The sequence below is a fragment of the Coenobita brevimanus genome, chromosome 97 (assembly GCF_032717465.1).
Source record: "Coenobita brevimanus isolate Jiangsu-jjx chromosome 97, ASM3271746v2, whole genome shotgun sequence".
Lineage (NCBI taxonomy): Eukaryota > Metazoa > Arthropoda > Malacostraca > Decapoda > Coenobitidae > Coenobita > Coenobita brevimanus.
In genome coordinates this window covers 28,765,336-28,790,423 of record NC_137050.1, presented here as the reverse complement: position 1 = coordinate 28,790,423, position 25,088 = coordinate 28,765,336, and the positions used below count along the sequence as shown (strand labels likewise).

The 25,088-nt window shown below is 44.0% G+C and overlaps 1 protein-coding gene across 1 annotated transcript in view; it reads right to left on the bottom strand.

The window, feature by feature from the left end:
- ERp60 (disulfide-isomerase A3) overlaps window positions 1–25,088 on the bottom strand; it is a 94,515-nt gene that overhangs the window by 34,748 nt on the left and 34,679 nt on the right. Inside the window, exons 5-7 of the mRNA XM_080283281.1 lie at window positions 20,944–21,151; window positions 20,639–20,771; window positions 2,786–2,946 (exon numbers count right to left, since the gene is read on the bottom strand). Of these exons, the coding sequence (XP_080139407.1) occupies window positions 2,786–2,946; window positions 20,639–20,771; window positions 20,944–21,151 (502 nt within the window). The remainder of the gene's footprint in view (window positions 1–2,785; window positions 2,947–20,638; window positions 20,772–20,943; window positions 21,152–25,088) is intronic.

Below are 25,088 nucleotides of genomic sequence, written 5' to 3'. Positions count from 1 at the left end.
CATCCTAATTTTATAAAGTCTTTCACAAATCATAACAAATCACAGGATGGGTTTAGGGGAAAAAATAAAAGAAAAAGCCTGGTGTGCCAGACGAGTCTTTTCACGTATGTAAGAAAAAGAAATCGATTTTAGAACTCTGAAAAAACTGTCCCGAGGCTGACCACGGGAATACGCAAATTTCTGAACCCAAAGCCACTGAGGGGGCTAAACATAAGCTTTACTTTAAGCAATAAAAGCACCTTATCAAACCAGTTCTTCCTGATAGTCTGTTATATTTTTCTGATTATTTCTGGGCTGGTACATAAACGTTTCTTGTTAAATCTGTTTCCCCATCATTTTTAGCTGTTCTGGTGTGACAGCTCTTGTTTATTTCATTAACTGTACCAGAAAGGACTGTTCTTCCCTAAGTGTTTAACTAAACCTGGCCTAACTGAGCTTATCTGTACCAAATAATCCGGTTGGGAAATTGGGAAAAGATATCCACCTTTGAGCACGCTGAGTTTCTTCCATTGCGCTGGAAACGATCGTAGAGGAAAGTGACAATAACAACAGGGAGGAAATTTTTCGGCATGAAGTAATTTGCCAAACTGAAAGTTGTCAGAAAATTACAGAAACAAGCTAGAGGATTATGAACTGAATTGGTAAGGTCTTTCTGCTGCTTAAAGTGTACGCTTACCGGTAAATAAATCAATCTAACAGTATTTGTGCTTTGTTTCCGCTGGATTAATCGTGACCGGACTATTCAGGTACCCCTACACACCATACAGTCTGGATAATCGGGCTATCTCTGTATTTCCTTTTGTATCAATTTTCGTATCAAGACATTTTCGTACTGTGGAATTTGTCCTATATTCATCACTTTCGTACCATTGAAAATTCGTACTTCGGATTTTCGTATTTTGAAGACTCACTGTACTTTCAACAATCCTTATCTATCCACCCTATCATATGCTTTCTCCAAATCCATGAAGGCCACATACAACTTCTTTCCCTTCTCCAAAAACTTTTCCACTAAAGACCTAAGATCGAATATCTGATCTATACAACTCCTTCCCTTCCTAAAACAAATCTCCCTGTTCTTCTCCAATTAATTCCTCTGTTATTTCCCTAACTTTGTCAACAAGCATCCTACCATATACTTTTTCTATTATACTAATAAGACAAATGCCTCTGTGATTACCACATGCTCCTTTTTCCCCTTTTCCTTTGTACAAGGGGAATAATTATACCCGACTTTCAATCCTCCGGGACTCTACCTTCCTCCCAGGCCAATCTGCACATCATCTACATTCATTCTACTACTATCTTTCCACCATGCTTCAGCATTTCACCACACTCCATCAATTCCTGGGGCTTTCCCCATTTTAACTTTCTTCAGTGCTTCCACAACTTCCATCCAACTGATTTCTTCCTCTCTTCTCACATCCCTCCTCCTCCCAGCCATTCCCCAGCCACTTACACTCGTATTACTTTCATTCTCTATGTTCAACAATTCCTTAAAGCGTTCTCTCCATCTGCTCACTTTTTCTCCCTTCTCCAACTAACTTCTTTGGCACCCTGTCTAACTCTCTTTACCTCTTTCCAGAACGTTTTCTTAAATTCCCTCCACTTTACAATCAAATTCCTTCCAAATTTGTCATCCACACTCTTTTTACTCTCTTACTAATCTTTTCAAATCTCTCTTCCTCTCTATGTATAACTCTCTCTTCCGTCTCTCAACTTCTTCCATGCCCATTTCTCATCCACTCACTATATGCTTTCTTCTTTTGTGCCATAGCCTCTCTCACCTCTTCATTCCACCATGCTGTTCCCTGCACCCCCTTTCATCTTCTCTTCAACTCACACACCACCTCATATGCTGCACAGACTTCTTCTGCGAATATCTTTACACTGTACATTGATGTGGTGTAGTTAACTTACCACATGTAGCAGTACCTGATTATGCGATTCCTGTAGTGCACCCTGTCACATGCAAATCAATGTATCAAAATGACTAACATTTAATCTTTTAACCCATTAACTGCTCCTGGCAGTTTTTTGGTGTCAGTGGTGTGCAGACATAGGGGTAAAAATGAAATTTCCCAAAGGCCATATTTTGTCTTGGGAATCTAGAGAACACATGCCAAAGTATATAGTAACGAAAAATTAGCTCAATATTTACCTTGGTAAAGCCATGGATGAACATCGAAAAGTCCGATTCCCTATTGGAATGTATAGTTTTCGTTTTCAGTTTTGGTTTTGAAGGCTCAAACATGCTTGCATGGGTCGGCCTTGGTCACCATGGCACTATAGCCTATTCGAATTTCACCTGCCAGCCAGGGCTGTATTGAACAGTCACACTTGGAACAGCCCAGGCTGTACAGAGCAGTTAATGGGTTAATCTGGCTCATTTCCAAATTCTTGCTACATTTCCCCTCCCTCTCCCCCAATACCTGGAACAGTTGGATACTGTACATCAATAACCCTTTCACTACAACAGTGATATCCTGAACTGAAAAGTTTTCTAGTTTCTGCAGGAATAAACTATACATACATCACCTGACTGAATGAATGATTGCACTGGCAAATATTCAACCTCTGATAAAATTAAATCTAACAATTCAAAACTTCAAAAATTAAATGGATGCAGATCTGCAAAGGTACACAAAGTTAATGAATTAAAATTTAAAATACAATTAAGTTTTTGTTTCTCCAACATTCATTTATGACAAAATGAACAGGTTTACGACAGTAACAAGGAAAAATCTGACAAGTCTGATAAAGGTTAAACTGTACCATTCCTCACCTAAAGTCTTCCTTCATAACAAACTTCTGACCCTTAAGATTTCGCACACAGATCACTGGCTTGTCTCCACTCACAAAGTCCAGTCCATACTCATTAAGCTCATGCTGGAAGTCGTCCTTATCGGAAATTGCGAAGTTGAACTCGTCAAAGTTCTTTGCCACCTGAGAGACAAATTGAACATATTACAATGTTACCAATCCATTACAAACTAAATTCAAATACATTTAGGTCTAAAAGAATACAAAGTTTAACATGTCAACTGTTGCAGTATAAAAAAAAAAAAAAAAAAAAAAAAAAAAAAAAAAATGGCACATTCATGCATTAAAAATAAATATCCAATATAAAGTTCAACAAAATCTGAATTAACCGCAGAGTTCACAAGTCCCACCACATAATGTTTACTATACCTCATACCAATTAATATGGCCAGGCATGTATGGCAACACTGTTTCGGCCGAGACTCTGATTGGCTGGAGGTGTTTGTTCGATTTTGTTGTTGCTAAAGCCGATACTCTATTATTAGATGTGATACCGAGTCTGTCAACAATACGATCGTCAAAAGCAATAAGAAGTCTGTTATATACTTACCAACAATGAACTTTTCATAGGAAGATAGAGATATGAGTCAACAAAGTATTATAACAGTCCAAGTCAAGGTCAGCGTTCGAACAATTCCTTTCAGCGTTCGAACAATTCCTTTAAATCTCCGACACTCCGTAATATAACAAAATTAAGGAAACTTGCTTAATCTAAGCATTAGTATAACACATTCAAATTTTAAGATCAGTCCATACTGTGATAATAGAGGATATATGATAAAATAGCTTTCCTTTAGCCTACTTTGATTTTTCGCGATTTTTTCAAACCTCCCTCCCCGCAGAACTCGTCTTTTCATTAGAATTTTTAATTATTCAGAGTTGTGGCACGATTTAAGGGTGTGGACTGATCTTGAAATTTAAACGAGTGTTATACCAACGCTTAGATTAAGCAGGTTTCCTTAATTTTCCGTTATAATATGGAGTGTCGGAGATTTTAAAGGAATTGTTCGAACGCTGACCTTGATTTGGACCATTATAATACAGTACCCTCGCATCCAGCACGCATTACTCCAGCACGGTGAGCAATTAATTAGTATTATTTAACACGATTTAATTACTGCAACACGAGTGTGTTAGCATAACACGCACAGAGCTCCAAGAAGTGGGCCAAATCCGCAGAGTTCACTCTAGCACGATCACCCCCGGTCCAACACGGCCATACTGGACATTCCCATGATGACGATAGCCAATGAAAAACTTCTGATCAAGTAGTCTTCCCCGCCCGCTATCGTGACGTGATCGTGATGCCGCCCAATTAAAAACGCTTCTGGTGTCACGTGATGTTTTGTTTACAGTTCTCCCGCCACAGAGCCACTCATTCGCATAATTGCATTGGAAGATGCTTTTTTCTTGCTGCATTTTCTGCCCTTGTTACTGAATTTTACCCTGCTCAAGATGCCTAGGAAGCCTTCTGAGAACCCCAAGAAGAGTTGGCACCTCCCTCAGGCCACCAAGCTAGAAAGCATCGATAGGAAGAAGAAAGGGGAGAGGAAAGCCGACACTGCCAAGGCCAACGACATGAATGAAGCCAACGTGATCATAATAAAAAACCTAAGACAAGATCCTGGCAGCTGAAGGCTATCACACGGCACTTCATACCAGGTTTGCCGAGGATACGATGGTAAATCGGAACAGTAACGTGGTAAAATTGCAGACGATACCACGGGCATTTGGAATTCATCTGGATGGATTCCTGCCGAGCATACGATGGGGAAAACAGTGTGACCAAAACCCAGGCGACTCGACAGAGAATGTATCGTACTACAGCATTGAACATTTGGCCTGACACTGAATACATATTAATATTTTAGAATAAATATCAATCGTTTTGAAACCCTTCTCATCGGCGTGCGTACCAGTTTATAAACAAAGTTGCTTCTACTTATTCTCTACCGAGTCAGCGACAGCGACCACTTTCCACAGTCACGAGACGGGGCTCTGGCAACAGTGTGAGGAGCATGCACTTTGCCGAGGATTACAGGGCTAGGACAGGCAGAAGCAGGACCTTCCATGGCTGTGGACAAAGATAGTGATTCTGAGTGTGATTTCGAAGGATTTATGAGGGAGGTTGAGGAGGAGCAACAGCCATTACCCGCTAGTGACGCCAGCAGCCATCCTCCGGGGACCCAGTAGGACTAACTACAGCCTTGGATACCACCTTCCATTCCCAGCAAGCCCACCAACACTATCCTAAAAGGTTAGTTATTATTCATAGCACAGTACCATTTATTATAATTACAATAGTACCAATATATGTATAGGTATATGGTAGGTATTTAGGGTGACTTTTCCGAGGGTTGCTGACATAATTCATTTTTCCCCATAAGCTCTATTGTTAGTCCAACACGTTTTTGGTCCAACACATGACCCATGCATGACAATATTACCGTGCTGGACGCGAGGGTACTGTACTTTGTTGACTCATATCTCTATCTTCCTACGAAAATTTCATGGTTGATAAGCACATAACGGATTTTTCATTGCTTTTGACGACTGTATTGTTGACAAACTCAGTATCACACCTGATAATAAAAAGAGTATCAGTTTTAGCAACAACAAAATCGAACAAACACCTCTAGCCAATAAGAATCTCGGCCGGAACAGTGTTGCCATACATGCCTGGCCAGATTAATTGGTATGAGGTATACAGTAGTTCTGCCACATGAACAGCAGTGAATTAATATATTTCACATATCAGCTACACTCCTCATGGGGAAACGTAGGATTGGATGATGGATCAGCCAAACATGTGTACGCATGTGCATGTGTGTGTAAGAAAGAGAGAGAGAGAGAGAGAGAGAGGGAGAGAGAGAGAGAGAGAGAGAGAGAGAGAGAGAGAGAGAGAGAGAGAGAGAGGGAGAGAGAGAGAGAGAGAGAGAGAGAGGGAGGGAGAGAGGGAGAGAGAGAGAGAGAGAGAGAGAGAGAGAGAGAGAGAGGGAGAGAGAGAGAGAGGGGGAGAGAGAGAGAGAGAGAGAGAGAGGGAGGGAGGGAGAGAGAGGGGGAGAGGGAGGGAGGGAGAGAGAGTGGGAGAGGGAGGGAGGGAGGGAGAGAGAGGGGGAGAGGGAGGGAGGGAGAGAGAGAGGGAGAGAGAGAGAGGGAGAGGGAGAGAGAGGGAGAGGGAGAGAGAGGGAGGGAGAGAGAGAGGGATAGGGAGAGAGAGGGAGAGAGGGGGGGCGGGGGAAGGCCCTCTGCATCCTCTGCAGCACCACACTTTCCACCAAGGGTAGCATCCTTGCCAAACATGATTTCCAAGTAAAGTTTCACTATTTCACACACAGTTTATCACTCCACAATACTGCACACAACACTACTGTTACACACACTGCATTGTCATTTGGAGATAATGGTGTTTCAATGGTTTTTCCACACACAGAAAATGGAACAAAAGGGAGACGATCACAGCAACTATAATTACAGAGCCGCCATCTTGGCTCGAACAACTGGCTGGGAGGCACCATACACTCAGGGGAGACTGTTTCCAAGTCTCATGTGTCAGTATTTCACAAATGTTATCATCATCTAATTCTGTGCTGCCCCACGAGGAACGCAGGAGCCCAGGGCCAGGCAAGCTGGTCCCGGCATTCAAGATGAGAGTGACCAGCATCACTCATCCCTGAATATATTTCACATATCAGCCACCTCTTTGATATAAACCTGCTCAGGCTCAATCCGATTGGAGTGCCTTAATTACCCACTAAACCACCACATGCCATAATTTGGTTATATGATTACTACCCAGCATAGTAAATGGTTTCCTGGTGTACAGGAAACTATTTGGCTTGTCACTCAATGTAGAGCCACCCACAGGCAGAAGGAAGAGGAAATAATGAAGGAAACAGTCAGAAGAGGGAGTGTAGAGTCACCCATAGGCAGAAGGAAGAGGAAACTTATAACTTCAATTTTAATATCGCAAACTGCTCCATGTTACACACTTATTTGGAGATAGCAATGGTTTCAATGGCCTTAAACTCACAAAATGGAATGAAAGGAAAATCATCACAATGTAAACAACTGGTGGCCATTTTAACTCAAACAGTTGACTGGAAGGCATAGTACTAATGAATTTGTGATAATTTTGCCATCATTATAACAAAACTTGGTATAACTCAGTTCATCATTCTTGCAGGTTATCACAAAACTTATAGCGAGGCCTGACTGTACTTTGCAGGCCCGGATGCCGGAGGGGGGGGGGCAAGGGACGTAGGCCCACTCCCCCATTCTCAAAGGCCAATATATATGTATATTTTTTTTTACTGTAATGTTACAAGGCAGAGATAGAGGTGGGGAAATAATATGAACATTTCTGATCTGAATTTTTTAAAATGCCAATTTCTGAATTTTCTGGCTGAAATTACACTGCCATTCTCATGCTTTACCAAAATTTCTTAAAATTTTCAGACTAATTGTGTAATACTTGACTGGGGTAAGTCGAACTTAGTACTGGCAACCTTATACCTTGAAGTAAAGAAGACAATGGCATACGCCATTAACATATATGTCACAGTTTGCATGTGGATCATAATATACTGAGCACTTTAAAAATCCCGCTTTGGATACAGTGGGAAGCTGTAGTCCTCAGAATTTTACTGACCAGGATGCTAAATCATAATTGGCTGCCTATGTCAGCCATGCTTCTCAGCTAACACTCAAAATGAAGCATCTATATAGTACACACTACACCAGTCTGTCTAGAGGTTGCCAGTTGCGTGGTAAGTCTGGTGACGAGTGTGTGTGTGTGTGTGTGTGTGTGTGTGTGTGTGTGTGTGTGTGTGTGTGTGTGTGTGTGTGTGCATTATTTTGCGATTCTTTAGGTTTGTGAGAAGTTTTATAATTACTAATTTTACTCTGCATATAAGAAACTCATAAAGATTAAGCTCAGTGTATTTTTCCTTGTTGGCAGCTTACAACAGTAATAATGTGAAGGGCAGATTTTAGTCATTTAACTAAATTTTGAGATTAGCCAGCTGGAAAGTCATGTTGGATGACGGTGACAGATGTAAGCTTTTTTGCGGTATACTGATAACCACAGTGACAATGACACTAGAAGAGGAACGCATATTGCTTATCACACAAAATTACACCTTTTTTTATTTTTAGTTTTGCAGACGAAGTTTTTCTTTGCTATTATTCATGACTCAAATTTGCAACGAAAACTTTTAGTCAGGCCTAATATATTTTCTCGCATTTTAATCCTAATATATTTTCACGCATTTTTATAATTCCTTAGCACAGTAATGGTGGTTATCACTGCGTGTGGTATACTTTCAGTGTGAAAGGAATCAATCATAATTGTAACTAAAGTTTTACATTGTTTTTCAGGGCTGAATGGGATATTTATTTCTGAAATAGTGATTTGCAGCTCATTATTACTAGTGAATGTCATCAAAGTGCCAAATCTCACTGACTGGCTTTTTCCTTGCAAAAAAGGCAAGTAGTAGTAGTAGTTGTTCCCTAGGCAGTCTGGCCGAACAGCCCCGAGTCCCTTAGGAAGGCCATGGCCGAGACTGGGCTTTCCCACAGAGCTCTCAAAGAGTGTATGTTGTGTTGTTGGTGTAGGTGATCGTGAGCAATGCAGTCTTCCATAATGTGCTTAATAGTATGGGGTGCTGTGTTGCATCCTGGACAGGCATCAGCGACAGAGTCATCTAGCCTCTTCTGGTGGCTTAAGAGGGCTGGATGGTGCCCACATCTCAGCCTGGCCAGGTGGACCCAGTCCTCACGAGGAAGATAGGATTCAGAAGGGTGGATGTCAGGAGGCCGTGCATGCAGCTGTGTGTTGTCTTTAAGTGACTGAATGGAGCAGCGAGTGATCTGAGTGTGGATATGCTTCTGGAAGCTGGTCTGAGGTGGGCTAGGGGGGAGAAATGACAGTATTTGTGTATGGTATCATGTGCTGGGTGCTGTTTTGATGTTCCTTGGTGTGGGTGGATGTGCTGCCATGTACTGTAGTGGATGTTGTGGGTTTGTGGAGGCTGCAGCAAGAAACTGGGTGCCTCTCATGTCTAAGTGATCCTTGACTTTGAGGACTTTGGTTTCTTGATATAGGTGGTCTGTGGGTGTGGTAGCTGTGCAGCCTGTGATTATTTTTAGGGCCTTGTTCTGTATGGTCTGTAGAGTGTTGTAGTGTGTTTTGGTCAGGGTTTGCATAATTCATCACTGAACGTATGTATTGTTAGTATACTGTGGTGGTGGTTTCTTTGTTGTGTCCAAATATTATATGGGCAAGTGACCTCAAAGCATTGAGTCTAGGTGTTATTTCATTTTTAATGTTTGTGATGTGATGTTTAAATGACATTGATGTATTGTATGTTACACCAAGGTGTGTGTGTGTGTGTGTGTGTGTGCGCGCGTGTGTGTGCGTGTGTGTGCGTGTGTGTGTGTGTGTGTGTGTGTGTGTGTTTATGGTGAGGTGTGGGATGTGACTGTGTTTTGCTGTCCAGTTTGTGAGAAGAGTCACTGTAGATTTGGCTGGGGCTATTTTGACCCTGTTTGTGGTGAACCATTCCTGTAGTGTGTTGAGGTAAGGTTGAATGATGTGTGCAGCTATGTTTGCGTTTTGGTGCATACATGTGTTATATCATCTGCATAGGAAGCTAAGTGTATCTGTGGTGTGTGGGGTGTGGGTATGTCGTGCATGTATAGATTAAAGAGTGTAGGGGACAAAACAGATCCTTGGGGGACGCAGTTTGTGAAGTTTCTGATGTTAGAAGACTGACCGGTAAATGTTACGTGTGCACATCTGCCTGCTAAGTAGTTTGCCAGCCATCTTTTTGTGTTATTGTGCATGTTTGTGTTAAGTATTTTGTCTGTGAGGTTGTGGCGGGGGATGGCATCAAAAGCTTTGCTAATGTCTAGTGTGACTAGGAGTGTTCTGTGTGGTGGCCTAGCTGAATTCATGCCATCGAAAACTCTGTGTAAGGTCTGTAAGAAGGGTGTTTGTGGAGTGTAGTGGCCTAAAGCCATGTTGTGACTGGGCTAGGGGAATGTGAGGTGTGACTGGGCTAGGGGAATGTGAGGTGTGACTAGTTGTAGTATCAGTCGTTCAGTGACTTTAGAGGGGGTGCAGGGGAGTGTGATGGGGCGATGTGAGGAGGGTAACGTGGGGTCTTTGTTGGGTTTAGGTATAGTGATGATATTGCCATGCTTCCAGATGTTGGGCATTATGTTGTGTGAGTAGCTGTAGTCTGATATGTTGGTGAGTGCTTGTATGCCTTGTGGTCCTAGATGTTTAAGGTGAAAGTTGCTTATGTTGTCTGGTCCACAAGCAGATGAGTGCTTGAGGTTGTTAATGATGTGCTTCGTCTGGTTGTAAGTGAAAGGTGTGTAGTCTGGGTCTGTGGGGAACGGTCTCTTACATCTGATGATATGTCAGTCTTCGGGATGGGGGTTTAGACGGCAGACCTGTGAAAAGTGATTGATGAGAGTGTTTGCTTGTTGTTTGTTTGAGGGTATGGTGTCTGTTGTTGTGATGGCAGCGTGTGATTGTGTGGTGTTGCTGTTGGAACGTGTGATGCTGTTTAGTGTTTTGTAGAGTTTGCTGATGTTTGGTTTGTGGTCAAGTGTTTGGAGGTAATTTTTCCAGTTTAGTGTTTGCTGTTCTGATATTTTATTGTTTATCTAAGTGTTGAGTTCTTGTATTTGTTGTATGGTGTCTTGTGTATGGGGTGTTGGGGAGTGTCACAATGTGTCCCGTTGTCTGATGAGGCCTTGAATTTCTGGCGTGAAGTTGGGGTTGTCTGCATTTTGTATGATTGTATTGAAAGTGTGCACAGCAGTGTTGATGTTTGTGATGGGAGTACTGTTTAGTGTTTCGAAATGTAATTCTGTTTCAGTTACAAAGGCCTCCCAGTTGGCTCTCTTATAATTAGTGTGTGGTTTGTGGGCAGCTGGGGTGATTCTGGTTTTGGTAGTGATGAATGGGAGGTGATCAGAACCTAGGGTTTTGACCACTCTCCATGATGTAGTGGGGGCGAGGTTTGGGGAGCAGATGATGATGTCTGGAGATGATGGGAGGAAGAGGGCTTGGTGTGGGATATGGGTATGTTGGTTTAGACTGTTTAGTATGAAAAGATGATCTGTCTGGGATTGTAGTACCAGCCCTCTGTCTGTCAGGGTTGTTGACATGCCAGGCCGACGACTTGGAGATGAAATCACCACCCAGGATGATGTTGGGTATGTTAGTGATGTGGTGTATCTGTGGAGAGTAATTGTGTGGTACTGTGGGGGACAATTGGGGGGGAATGTATGTGTTAGCGATTGTTGTGTAATTTGTTACCAGCGTGTATTTTAATTGATTGTATTTCTGTTGTGGTGTCATGTGGGGGAAGAAGTGGCTTTGTGTGTGCACTGGTATCTGCAAAGTTGATGGATTTGTGTACCAGGGTGATGAGTCCACCGCCACCACCGTCGGCCCGGTCTTGTCGAATGGTGGTGAAGTTATCAAAAGTCGGTAAGTTCACATTGTTAGTCGTCAATAATTCTGATCAGAAACTCACTAATCTTATATAGGTATGTTAACTATTTCCATATTGTTACATCTTTACCCCTGTCTGTCTAAGTATCATAAGTGTCTGAACACATCAATCTGTTGGGACTCCTTACAGAAAGTTACAATATGGAATTGATTAGGGTTCAGTGAAACCTAGGCATTTTCACTGTCCAGAAATAGATTACAGAGTGAATGATCAGTGATCACGTCATTTGTTTTAGTGTGATTGTAGACCAGACAGCGAGAGAGAGAGAGAGAGAGAGATTACAGTAAAACCTCGATTTAATAGCACCCTCGGGGGCCCTGAGCATGCCGAAAACAACAGAATTCCGTTAGATTGTGGCTTACACCTATCTATACCCCCGGAACTAATGTTAACACAATTTTAACACATTTTTAAGGATATAAACATATGCAGACATACAAAAACAATAAAAAAAATTTATATTTTGAATGAAAGAAAGCAGGTAGGTGTGGTGCTGTACTGTAGTAAAGTACTGTACAGTAATCCATGTAAGTACAGTACAGTAATCCAGGCAAGTTAGGGGGTACCACACGGTACCTTGTATCAGGAACGGCCGAGGAAGATTTAAGTGGAACAAAACTTGGACGCTATCACACACGTTCCTCGTATCCTCGGCAAAGGACATGCTTCTCACACTGTTGCCAGAGCCCCGTCTTGCGACTGTGGGAAGTGATCGCTATTGCTGACTCGGTAAAGAATAAAGAGAAGCAACTTTGTTTACAAACAGGTACACATGCCGATGAGAAGTATACATCACATCACATTATCCAGTTGTTGTTGTTATGATGTTTTCTGGTGGCGACTGGTAGCAGTACGTCTAGCTGCAGTGGAGTCCTCAGTTGTAAACATGTGAGTATTTTATCAACATCACAGTTTCCTAGGTATAGGAAATATTAATGCTTTGTAAGGGTTTCAAAATGATTGATATTTATTCTAAAATATTAATAAGTATTCAGTGTTAGGCCAAATGTTCAGTGCTGTAGTACGATATATTCTCTGTCGATTCGCCTGGGTTTTGGTCACACTGTTCTGCCCATCGTATCCTTGGCAGGAATCCATCCAGATGAATTCCAAATGCCCGTGGTACCGCCGGCAATTTTACCACGTTACCGTTCCGATTTACCCCCATATCCTTGGCAAACGTCGTATGTAGTGCCGTGTGATTTTCACTTTGGGGTCAGGCTAGGCAGGAGGAAGACTGGGTAAGCATAAACATACCCAGTTGGCTGGAAACTGTAAACAGACGATCGAGATGCATGAGGCACCCGACACATTTGAATTTCTTTCTAATTTTTACCCATTTTGGGGGAATTTAAAATTTTTTTTTTGCATAAATATTCCTTGGGAGATTTGTGCCATTAGTCTGGGGTTGCCATTAGAATGAATGCCATTAAACCGAAGTTTTACTGTGTGTATATATATACTGTATGTATATACAGTATATACAGTAACCCCTCCAATATCCGGATCAATAGAGCCATCGGTAGGTTCGGATATTGGTTTCGTCCGGATATTGGGCCCCAGCTTATGGACTTGTACTTACGGACCCTAACACAGAGAAACACCTATACAACTCCCTCCGGACATGCATAGCACCTATTTAACACCCAAATCACACCAATAAGGCACATAAATGACTGAAATAAATGCAATAGAAACATAAAATGTGGGTTTAGAAGTATGTTCATACATTAATAAACATTCTGGTACTTATGGACTCTAACTGAACCTAACCTAACCGAACCTAACCGAACTCTGAAAAACACAATCCTACTGCACATGCATGAGGTAAGTTTAGTATGGAAAGAAGTACAGTATGACACTTTCTGGTAAGTATAGTATGGGAAAAAATACAATATGAAACATTCTGGTAAATATAGTATGGGAAATAGTACAACATGAAACATTTTGGCTACTTACAGCAAGTCCCTGGCCACCTCGATGAATAACCGCCTCCTCTCGGACTCTGACAGTAAGAACGATTTCCTGAAGCACTTGCACTACACTCTTCCTGAAGTCTTGCACTGAACTTAGTCAATAACACACAGAAGTCCGTTCTTTTCACAGTGTTCACTTTAGTCCAAATAATGTTCCATTAAATTTAAGTGTTGCACATTAACTTTTCCCAAGTTTTTTTAAGTTTCCAAAGCCAAAACAAAGAAGGTTAGTTATGTTAAATTTCTTTTCTACTTAGTCTTTTCTCCCAACTTGAAAACCTTAACACAACACACCGTTTTCACTGCACAACACTCAAAATTCCCGTGTGGTCTAGTGGAGAAGTTCTTGCTGTTTATTCACTGTCAGAGGCCGAGAGTATCACTGGCAGGCGTCCAAGGGGTGCATCGGTGGGTAGTGGTGATGGCGTACCGACTACAGAAGACTCTGAAGACAGCCGCAAACTCACGTCGAGCGGTGACTCCACTGTAGCTGATGTGCTGGGCTGTGGCTCGGAGCATGAGGGCCTGTCTTGGGGAGGCAACGGAGTGGAACCAGGGCTGGGCACAGCGGGGGTCACGGGCCTGAAAAAACTGTCAATCGTTGACTGACGCAAGGACCGACGATTCTGGCGATTGATGATGCGCTGCCGGAAAGCACGCACTTCCTCCACGAGTCCCAAGGGCCCCATCTCCCTGTCGCAGTCCGGGTGTTCCAGGTAGTCTAGGACGAACTCTAGATGTTCCCGGAGTGCGCTCAGCTTGGGGATGGCTGGAGTAGTGTCCTGCTGGGCGGAGTCTGCATCATCATCGCCTTCGTCGTCGGAATCTTCAAGTTCGGGACTGACACCAGCAACCGAAGACGCGATCTCGATATCAGACAACGTCTGATACCCAGGATCGCCCTCGTCGTCGTCCAACCACTCACGAACATCGTCCACATCAACATCGTCGCCGTGCGTACGTAGCCGTGCATGGAAGTCATCCACGTCAAACCCTAGGAAATCGTACTCCACATCTGTTCCGAGAAGCAGACGAGACCAACCATTTTCAAGAGTTTTCACAGGGACTTCCTTCCATGCACTAGCCCAGTTGTACAGCGCAGACTTGATGTTGTAGCGGCGAAGGTTTTCCAAAGTCCGCTTGCCTCGAGTGTCACGTCCTTCATTGCGCTCGTCCTCGTCCTCGAGAACCACCATCACCTCGTCCAGGAACTTCCGACGGTACAGGCGCTTTGTTGCCACGATCACTCCTTGGTCCATTGGTTGAATGAGAGCAGTCGTATTAGGTGGCAGAAACATGCACCTAATACGGCCATTCTCAGCAACCAAGTCCTTGTCGCACGGGTGGGCAGGTGCATTGTCGAGGAGAAGGAGAGCCTTTACCTGGTCGCGAGGAATTCCCAGTGTCTTCGTCTGGTAATGTATGACCTCCTTGACGCAGTGATGGTGAAACCAGTCTTTGAAAATCACAGCTGTGAACCATGCTTTCAAAGAATGGTACCATACGACAGGAAGGACATCCATCACCCCACGAAGGCACCGAGGCTGCTTTGCACGGCCAACAATAACGGGCTTAAGCCGGTGCATGCCGTTAGCATTGGCACAACACAAAGCAGATATCCGTTCCTTAGAAAGCTTGCGGCCAGGTACACGCTTCTCCGTCTCATCGGCGAGTGTTCGTTGGCACCGAGCGATAGAATAGGCCAGTTTCGTCAGCGTTATAGACTTGACCGAGAGTGAGGCCCTCCCTGTCGATCAAGCCTTTCACCTTGTGCCGAAACTCGTCCACTCCATCCTCGTTAGCGTCCAATGCTTCGCCATGTGCTTTACGGTTAGTAAGGCCATGTCGCAACTTGAACGCGAAGAGCCAACCCTCGGATGCCTTGAAGTCTAGGGCGTCGTGAAGCCTTGCAAACTTCTCAGCAGCAGCCTTCAGCTCTGTTCCACGTACCATCACACCAGCTGCACGTTGCTGTCGATACCAAATCAACGTGGAGCGGTCGATCTGCATACTTGGGGGTAAACATAACCTTCCTCTCCACGTTGCGTTTGCTTCTCGACGAGAAGTCAGCCGTGTACTGCATGAGCTTGTCTCGGGAACGCTTGATATCGAACAAAGTCGACTGGGCCAGGTTGAACTCGCGGAGAATGCGAGAGGAAGACCAACCGGCATCAACTTTCTCCAATATCTCCCGTTTCTTCTCCAGAGTCAACACCACTCTCTTCCTTTTCTCAGGAGGCGGGGCCATCATCACACACACTAAGAGTAGGGCAGAGAGCAGCAGGAGGCCTTGCAGCAAGTACGGCACCACCACAAAAGCGAGCACGTGGGCAGCCATGGCGAACAGCGCAGGTCTTGTCGCAGTGAGAGACAGGCGGGAAGTGGGGAGGATGCAGCGGCGCTCTATCGGACGTCGGAGGAATGACGAACCAAAACAATGCTCTCACGCGGCGCGCGCGGCAAGTTCAAATTACGGACGGCAAAAAATCGATTTTTTTTTTCCAATTTTTTTTTGGATTTTCGGACCATTTTGGGAATGTTTGATCCCAGGACGATAAGGTTCGGTTAGTGGGGATGTACGGTTATTGGGCGTCCGGATATTAGAATGATTACTGTATATATAAATATATATATATATATATATATATATATATATACTGTATATATATATATATAAGTAATCCCTCTAACATCTGAACGCCCAGTATCTGCACATCCCCACTAACCGGACATAATTGTCCCGGGATCCAATATTCCTGAAATGGTCCGAAAACCGCAAAAAATTTGAGGGGGGGGGGGATTTTTCCCACCCGTAAGTTGAACTTGGCACGCGCAGCGCGGGACAGCTTTGTTGTGGCACGTCATTCCTCCGACGTCCAATAGAACGCCGCTGCATCCTCCCCACTTTCCGCCTGTTTCTCCTCACGAGTGCACGCTCGTCGTCATGGCTGCCCACGTGCTCTCTTTTGTGGTGGTTCCTTACCTGCTGCAGGCACTCCTGCTGCTCTTGTGCCTCTTATTAGTGTATGTGATGATGGCCCCGCCGCCTGAGAAGAGGAAGAGAGTGGTGTTGACTCTGGAGAAGAAATGGGAGATATTGGAGAAAGTAGATCCGGGGTGGTCTTCTTCCCGCATCCTCCGAGAGTTCAACCTGGCCCGATCTACTTTGTTCGATATCAAGAGATCCCAAGACAAACTCATGCAGTACACGGCTGACTTCTCGTCGAGAAGCAAACGCAACGTGGAGAGGAAGGTGATGTTTACTCCCAAGTTTGCCGAAATCGACAGCTCCACGTTGATTTGGTATGGACAGCAACGTGCTGCTGGTGTGATGGTACGTGGTATGGAGCTGAAGGCTGCTGCTGAGAAGTTCGCCAGGCTTCACGACGCCCTAGACTTTAAGGCATCCGAGGGTTGGCTCTTCACGTTCAAGTTACGGCATGGCCTTACCAACCGTAAAGCTCATGGCAAAGCTTTGGACGCTAACGAGGATGGAGTTGAGTTTCGGCACAAGTTGAAGGGCTTGATCAACAGGGAGGGCCTCACTCTCGGTCAAGTCTACAATGCTGACGAAACTGGTTTATTCTATCGCTCTTTGCCAACTAACACTCTAGCCGAGGAGACGAAGAAGCGTGTACCTGGCCGCAAGCTCTCCAAGCAACGGATATCTGCTTTGTGTTGTGCCAATGCTAACGGCATGCACCGGCTTAAGCCCGTTATTGTTGGCCGTGCAAAGCAGCTTCGGTGTCTTCGTGGGGTGATGGATGTCCTTCCTGTCATCTGGTACCATTCTTTGAAGGCATGGTTTACAGCCCAGATCTTCAAAGATTGGTTCCACCGCCACTTTGTCAAGGAGGTCATCCATTACCAGACGAAGACACTGGGAATCCCGCGAGCGACCAGGTAAAGGCCCTCCTCCTCCTCGACAATGCACCTGCCCACCCGTGTGACAAGGACTTGGTTGCTGAAAATAGCCGGATTAGGTGCATGTTTCTGCCACCCAATACGACTGCTCTCATCCAACCAATGGACCAAGGAGTGATCGTGGCAACAAAGCGCCTATACCGTCAGAAGTTCCTGGACGAGGTGATGGTTGTTCTCGAGGACAAGGACGAGCGCAGGGAGGGACGGGACACACAAGGCAAGCAAACTTTGGAAAACCTTCACCACTACAACATCAAATCTGTGCTGTACAACTGGGCTAGTGCATGGAAGGAAGTCCCTGTGAAGACTCTGGAAAATGGTTGGTCTCGTCTGCTTCTCGAAACGGATGTGGAGTACGATTTCTAGGGTTTGACGTGGATGACTTCCATGCACGGCTACTTATGCACGGTGACGATGTTGATGTGGACGATGTTCGTGAGTGGTTGAATGATGACGAGGGTGATCCTGGGTATCAGACATCATCTGATATCGAGATTGCGTCTTCAGTTGCAGGTGTCAGTACCGAACTTGAAGATTCCGACGAGGAAGGCGACGATTATGCGGACTCCTCTCAGCAGGACACTACTCCAGCCACCCCCAAGCTGAGCGCACTCCGGGAACATCTAGGGTTCGTCCTAGACTACCTGGAACACCCGGACTGCGACAGGGAGATGGGGCCCTTGGGACTCGTGGAGGAAGTGCATGCTTTCAGGCAGCGCATCATCAATTGTCAGAATCGTCGGTCATTGCGTCAATCAACCACTGACAGTTTTTTCAGGGCCGTGACCCCCGCTGTGCCCAGCCCTGGCTCCATTCCGTAGCCTCCCCAAGACAGGCCCTCATGCTCCGAGCCACAGCCCAGCACATCAGCCACAGTGGAGTCACCGCTCGACGTGAGTTTGCGGCTGTCTTCAGAGTCGTCTGCAGTGGGCACGGCATCACCACGACCCAGCGATGCACCCCTAGGTCATCTGCCAGTGATACTCTCGGACTCTGACAGTGAATAAACAGCAAGAACTTCTCCACTAGACCACACGGGAAATTAGAGTGTTGTGCAGTGAAAAAGACAGTGTGTTGTGTTAAGGAAAAAAAACAGTGTTGTGAGAGAAAAGACTCAATTGAAACAAAATTTAACGTAAATAGACTTGTTTGTTTTGGCTTTGAAAAATTATTAGAAGAATGGGAAAAATTAAAGTGCAACACTTAGTAAGTTACAATGGAGCATTAGTTAGACAAGAGTGCGCACTGTGAAGAGAACGGACTTCTGAGTGCGATTGACTAAGTTCAGTGCAAGACTTCAGGAACAGTGTACTGCATGTGCTTCAGGAAATCCTTCTTACTGTCAGAGTCTGAGAGGAGGCGGTTATTCATCGAGGTGGCCATGGACTTGCTGTAAGTAGGCAGAATGTTTCATACTGTACCGATTTCCATACTATACTTACCTCATTTCACTCTTTAATGTCCTTTATTGGTGTAAATAGGGTGTTAGGAGCTATGCATGTGCAGCAGGAAGGTGTTTTTCTGAGTTAGGCTAGGTTAGGGTCCATAAGTACCAGTCCAGGAGCCAGTCACCAGAATGTTTATTATTGTATGAACCTACTTCTAAACCCTCATTTTATGTTTCTTTTGCATTTATTTCAGTCATTTATGTGCCTTATTGGTGTGATTTGGGTCTTAAATAGGTGCTATGAATGTCCAGAGGGAGTTGTATAGGTGTTTCTCTGAGTCAGGGTCCATAAGTACAAGTTCATAAGTTGGGGCCCAATATCCGGACAGGACCACTATCCGGACCTGCCTATGGCTCTATTACGTCGGATATTGGAGTGATTACTGTTTATATATATATATATATATATATATATATATATATATATATATATATATTTATATGTATATCATCATCATCATCATCGTCAGCCGTTTGAGTATCCACTGCAGGACCGGCCTATCCCGACCGAAGTAGGGATGATACAGCCTATGTATCTCTACCAAGTGGCTTAGGCTGTCTAGTAGAGATTGTATGTAGGGTGAGAAATGCTTTTAAGTGTGATTGTAGTGGCTTTGGATAAGTGTGTAGTCTATGAACCAAGTGTAATCGGCCAGCGCAAGCCGACTGGGTGCAAACATACTTTACAGTATGCGACACTGGTTCAACCACAGCACCCCTGGTGTCCGCCAAAGCAGTACATGGCCGGGAGAACGCTTCCAAAGTTTATTACCCTGGTGGGGTGTGAACCCTCGCTCTCCAGTGTACGAAAACGCACATTTTACCACAGTACCACAGAGGCTCCATATATATACCGTATATGAAAATGCTAATCACAACTCCCCTTTAATAAAATGCTGGATCTGGCCCTGCTTTGGAATAACTTTTAACTTCCATTGTCTTAAATGATAGCTAAATTAACTAAGCCTCGATTTACTGTATTTTTCCAATCTACCCTGTTTTAGCATTAAAGCAAAAATTTCACTTAAGCAAATATTTCATTGTTAATATTAACCCGCGCCGTCCCGGCAACGTGAATTAACGCAGCAACATTGCAAGGTCCCTAATTTGCACAATTTTCAATTTTCGCGAGTGATTTTTGGCACGTATACACGGGACACCTTCCTCTATTCCTCTACAAGATGCCAAGCAGGAACAATGCCTTACACCACATAACCTCCCCACCCCCCCCCACTGCACGCCATTGTCTCAGCAATTCACCTGTTACCAGTGACATGGCCAATAAAGACATTCAGGGCCAGAGTGATTCCCCAATCGATGACAATGTGGAGGACAAAGTTTACATAACATTAGATGAAGAAACAGTCAGAAATGATGATCAGGTAATGTGGGAAAAAAAAGGTCATGAATGGTGATGCGTTAGTGAGTGAAACAATGCTTATAATGCCTACATTACTGTTTGAAAACCAATATACTATTGTACTACATATAAATTCGTACCAAGTAAATAAATAAATACTGTTTATGAGTGGATAAAATAGTTACCCTCCCATAGAACTCGTTTTCTTTGGTGCCAGCCTGTTAGAAAACCCAGTCAGGTAAGGAACTACTCGTACCTAAATCGGGTATTTTAAACCTCAGGTGAGCGATTTCTATGAATTTTCGATGTTTCTCACCAAAAGCGGATGTTTGAGGGGGGGGGGGAACGTTGGGATGGGGCGGGTTAATCAGTTACTGGTAGCTATCTTCAGTGACCAACTAAATGGAGTGGGAGGAGGGGAGGAGGACAAAGATAAAAGTCTCCATTTATAATTACATAAATTATGCCAATTATAAGTACTGTACAGTACAGTATTCACACACTACTCTACAGCAGTAGTTTCAATCCAGACACTAAACAGGGTTCTTTGCCTTCAGGGCTATAACATACTAACCTTCAAAATACGGTTGCGCCAGTAGTTAGTGCCCTTGGCATTCTTGATGTAATCCACAGAGTAGTAGCCAACCACTAGTGGGGAACTGAAGTCTTGTGCAGTGTCTGTTGTACGATGACCCACCAGACCATGGCTATTAAAAAAATAAATAAAAACAATTACAGTATATACTGGAAATGGATAAAGTGTAATCATCCAACTACTTTTTACCTTCCTATATTTCCATGATGAACCATGGTACAGTATCAAATACATTAGTTCCAATTAAACTAGTAATTAACTCATTTCCAAGCCACATTACATACTAATTCTTCTTTATGAATGCCTCAATAGCAGCCTTGTCCTCTGCTCCATCATACACCACAGAAGATGGTTCAAACTTGTTCTCCAGTCTCTTGGGCCTGAAAAGCACCACTGCATTGTTGTGGCCATACTTCTCATTCACTGCTGAAGCCACAGAATGTCCAAATCTTACAGATTCCCTGAGCTTGTCGGCAGCCTTCAGGAATGCCTCTGGAAGATAAGTGAGTGAGTGAATGAAATCCATATGGCAATATCTCTGAAAGATAAGCTGTATTACACAATACAGGTACAAAAAACTACAGCAAAAAGTATTTTACATCACTTTCTACAGCAAAGAAAATATAGTCCATACAATAGGTTGCACTGTAAAACCTCAGTCTGGCTGAGCAGGCCCATTAACCATAGGTGAGCAACTGCTGTGGAGCAGTCTTACAGATGCAGTTCTTGTCAACCCCAGTCTGGACAAGCAGACCCATCAACCATATGCAAACAACTGCCACATCAAGGCAGACTGATGCAGTGAGCAGCCATTCCCTTGCAACAGACTACTCCTCTCCAGTAATGTGAGGGGAATAGTACAAAGGTCTGGTTCCTGAAAACGTCTCATTTGTCTCCATCCATTTAACAGGGGTGCCACTTCGCCCTGTAAGTTGGCTACGTGGTTACCACCCAAATTGTAAACTGTTTCCTGGGTTAACTGAAACCATTAGGCTTGTCACCTCAGTTTAGAACCACTTGAAGTGGGAGGAAGAGTAACAAGTGAAAGGAGTGGTCAGAAAAGAAAGGAAGACCTAAGAGAGGTGGTCAGACAAAGTGAGAAACGAGAAGGAAGAAGTAAACAGCACTACAGAGTGGATGACTTGCCACCACCTACCACCAAGTGAAATACATAAACCATATAGGATTCAGTGTCCCTTGTGGTAGACATCATCTCACCAAGCTCAGAAAAGGTTACTTCCCATGGCAGGGTGCAGGGAAATAAAAGGTGTGGCAGTGACAACTACTCCAACCAGAGTGCAAAGTTCTATCACATGTATACCAAATATAGTAGGTACTGTTGGAAACTGCCAAACTTTAATACCGGTAAATCAAGACCCTGTAACTTCTTATTCTCCATGTTTCACCTGGTACTTGAAGCAGCACATCTCCACACTGTCTTCAATTGTTTAGAAATGCTCTCTACATGCTTGTGCCAGCTTTGTTCACTTGACTCCACTTCACGTTAAACAAGCTCTGGTATCTCTAGTCCCTTAACCCTGACATCATTTTATAAGGAAGTAATCCACTGTACTTGTGTGCTCAATTTCACCTTCACTAATTTTAAGTCTCCACTCAGTCTCTAAAACCAACCATCGTTCATTCTGAATACAATCACTATACAACAACTTTTTCCCCTTTGAATAATTGAGCATTATTTTACACTTTTACCATGTTCACACAAAACTGCTGTTAGGTTCGCAGAGTACCTTAGCAATCTTATCTGCAAATGACCTGTATCCCGTATGACAAATGTCACTTTCCTTTACACAAAAGTACTTTTATTTACTTGCATTTAGTGGTGGTAGGTGGGGGCGCTCACCATCCACTCACTCGATGTAGGGGGCACTCACCATCCACTCGCTCGATGTAGTGCTGCTCTCAGGTGTCTGCCCTTTCCTCTCCTCCATCCTCCTCTTTCTTTCCTCTTCCTTATGCCTACGGGTGACTTTACACTGCCTCTTCTGTCATTCTTTCCTCCATTCTTTCCTCTTCCTTCTGCCTGTGGGTGACTCTACACTGAGTGACAAGACAAATGGTTTCCTGTACACCAGGAAACCATTTACTATGCTGGGTGGTAACCATATAACCAATTTTTGGCACCTGGTGGTTTAGTGAGTAATTAGGGCACTCCAGTCAGATTGAGCCGGTGAAGGTTTATATCCAAGGGTTGGCTGGGGTTTACTGCTCACGTAATGCCACTCAGGGATGAGTGAGGATGGTCACTCTCATCTTAAATGTCAGGACCAACTTGCCTAGCCCCGGGCTCCTACGCTCCTCATGGGGCAACGTAGGATTGAACGATGGATGAATTCAGTTTTCTTAATACCCTCTCCTTTCCTCACCTGCATATCTTTCAGCAATAACTATATTACTAAGCAGACCAATTGCTTTAAGATTCCCTTTAATTTTAAGTTACGTAACATTAATATTTGTAGAAGCCTTCCCAATCTCTCTTATACATCTCTCAACTACTGCACAAGCAGACAGATGAAGTGCCCTTCTAGCTTTAATTCAGTTTGATGTCTATTTTACCCTCACCTTAAATGTCTTTCAGCCCCAGGCCCCTACACTCCTGATGGGTTGTAAAGGAATGGATGATGGATGGATGGTTTGCTGTTCTCACATGCAGCTCTACTACTGCATAAATCTATTTCTTCATAATTCATTCACTGCTACCAAATAACCAATCACCTTTCAACAACTTCTATAATCTATCCCACGCCATTCCATCATACACCTTTTCCACATTCAAAGCTTTATTTTGTTACGTATTTCTTTTTACAACCTAAAAATATAAACTTCAGATCTACAGTGCCCCCTTTCTAAATCAACCTTCATTTAATCTACTGTCTACAATTCTGTTCATCTTCTTTCGTACTCCATACACCTTTCTCACTCATTTCAGTACATAGTTGCCTGGGTTAGAGAATACCTGTATTTTTCATGTTAGCACACTGCCACATGAAGGTCCTATAGCCTTAAAAGTGGGGGCACCTCTCATACACTCACTCAGTGCTACTTTGAAGTGACTATGTTCACCTTTCATTCAGATTTAAGTCCATTTTCCATGTACAAATAGTCAAACAGATTCAATGGATAACACCAATTTGCTCTGCTCTGCACCAGCTCTATTAAAACACTTGGATGTAAGATGAACACACTCCAGCTTGTTCCATGTCCTCCTCAGTCTGTCTAATGTAGTGGGTGAAGGCACTCCAACTGGATGTGGCCCATGATTACTACAATCTGAGGGATGGTTGGATATTACTGCTCACAATGCCACCCACGGAGAAGCATGATCACTGCCAGGCTCATTAATTCCCCAAGAACCTTGTTCTAGAAGCTCATGTCATGACCTAGAGATTTTGGTCCTTCAACCCTAGTAACCAGTCTGGTTCAAGCTCATGGCAAGTCTAGGTTAATATTTGGGAGAGGCGGTGGCTTAACCGGTAGAGAAGCAAACTGCAATCCTAATGGACCCAGGATCAAATCCCGACTGGGGCAGGAACAGTTTAAGGATTTGAATTCCATAAAAGCATGACTAATTATCTACCAGAAGACCACTGACATGTCAAAAATACCCCCACCAATACCGTACAGGTATCATTCATCATCATAATCCAGATCTCCTTTCCCACCTTAGGGCAGGGTGGGGAGTAGCAATGTCCAGACAGCCCAAATTTGACCAATCCAATGGGCCACACTTCCATTCACTCACCATTCAAGCCCTCAGAATCCTAGCTCTATCTGATTCGCCAAAAACATTCACCACGTTCTGCAGCTTCACATACAGGGATCAGACGGTCAATCCAGACGCTGTCACATTAAAAATGGGTGCCAAATCCCTGATCATGCACTTCTCCTCACAACATTCATCCAGCCAGCTCGATCTCGTCAGTCCCCTAGCCTCACCGATTTCAAACCTCTCTTCCTCGTGTACTCACCCACCATATCCCTCCACCTTCACTTTGGCCTACCTCCGCTCCTCCCTCCTTCAAAGTCACTCAGATATACCTTTTTCACCACTCTATTGTTATCCATTCTCTCCACATGACCATACCATCTCAGTACACACTTTCTGATTCTGCTGTCCTTAGACTTCCTCACTCCAGATCTTTCACCAATCACACTATTTTGTATCCTATCCACTCTGTACTCCAGATACATTCCCCAGCAGTCCCATCTCCACTGGCCTCACTCTTGACTTTTCTTTTCATGCCACACCATAGTCTCACATCCATATGTTAAAGTTGGCATTGACACTCCTTCATGCAAGCCTCGTGCAGCTGCAACACTCAAGCCTCTGTTTCTTATCAAGGCCTTCATTGCACCAGCCACTTTCCTTCTTTGTGTCACTCTTTCCACTTCTTTAGCACATTTTCCTCTT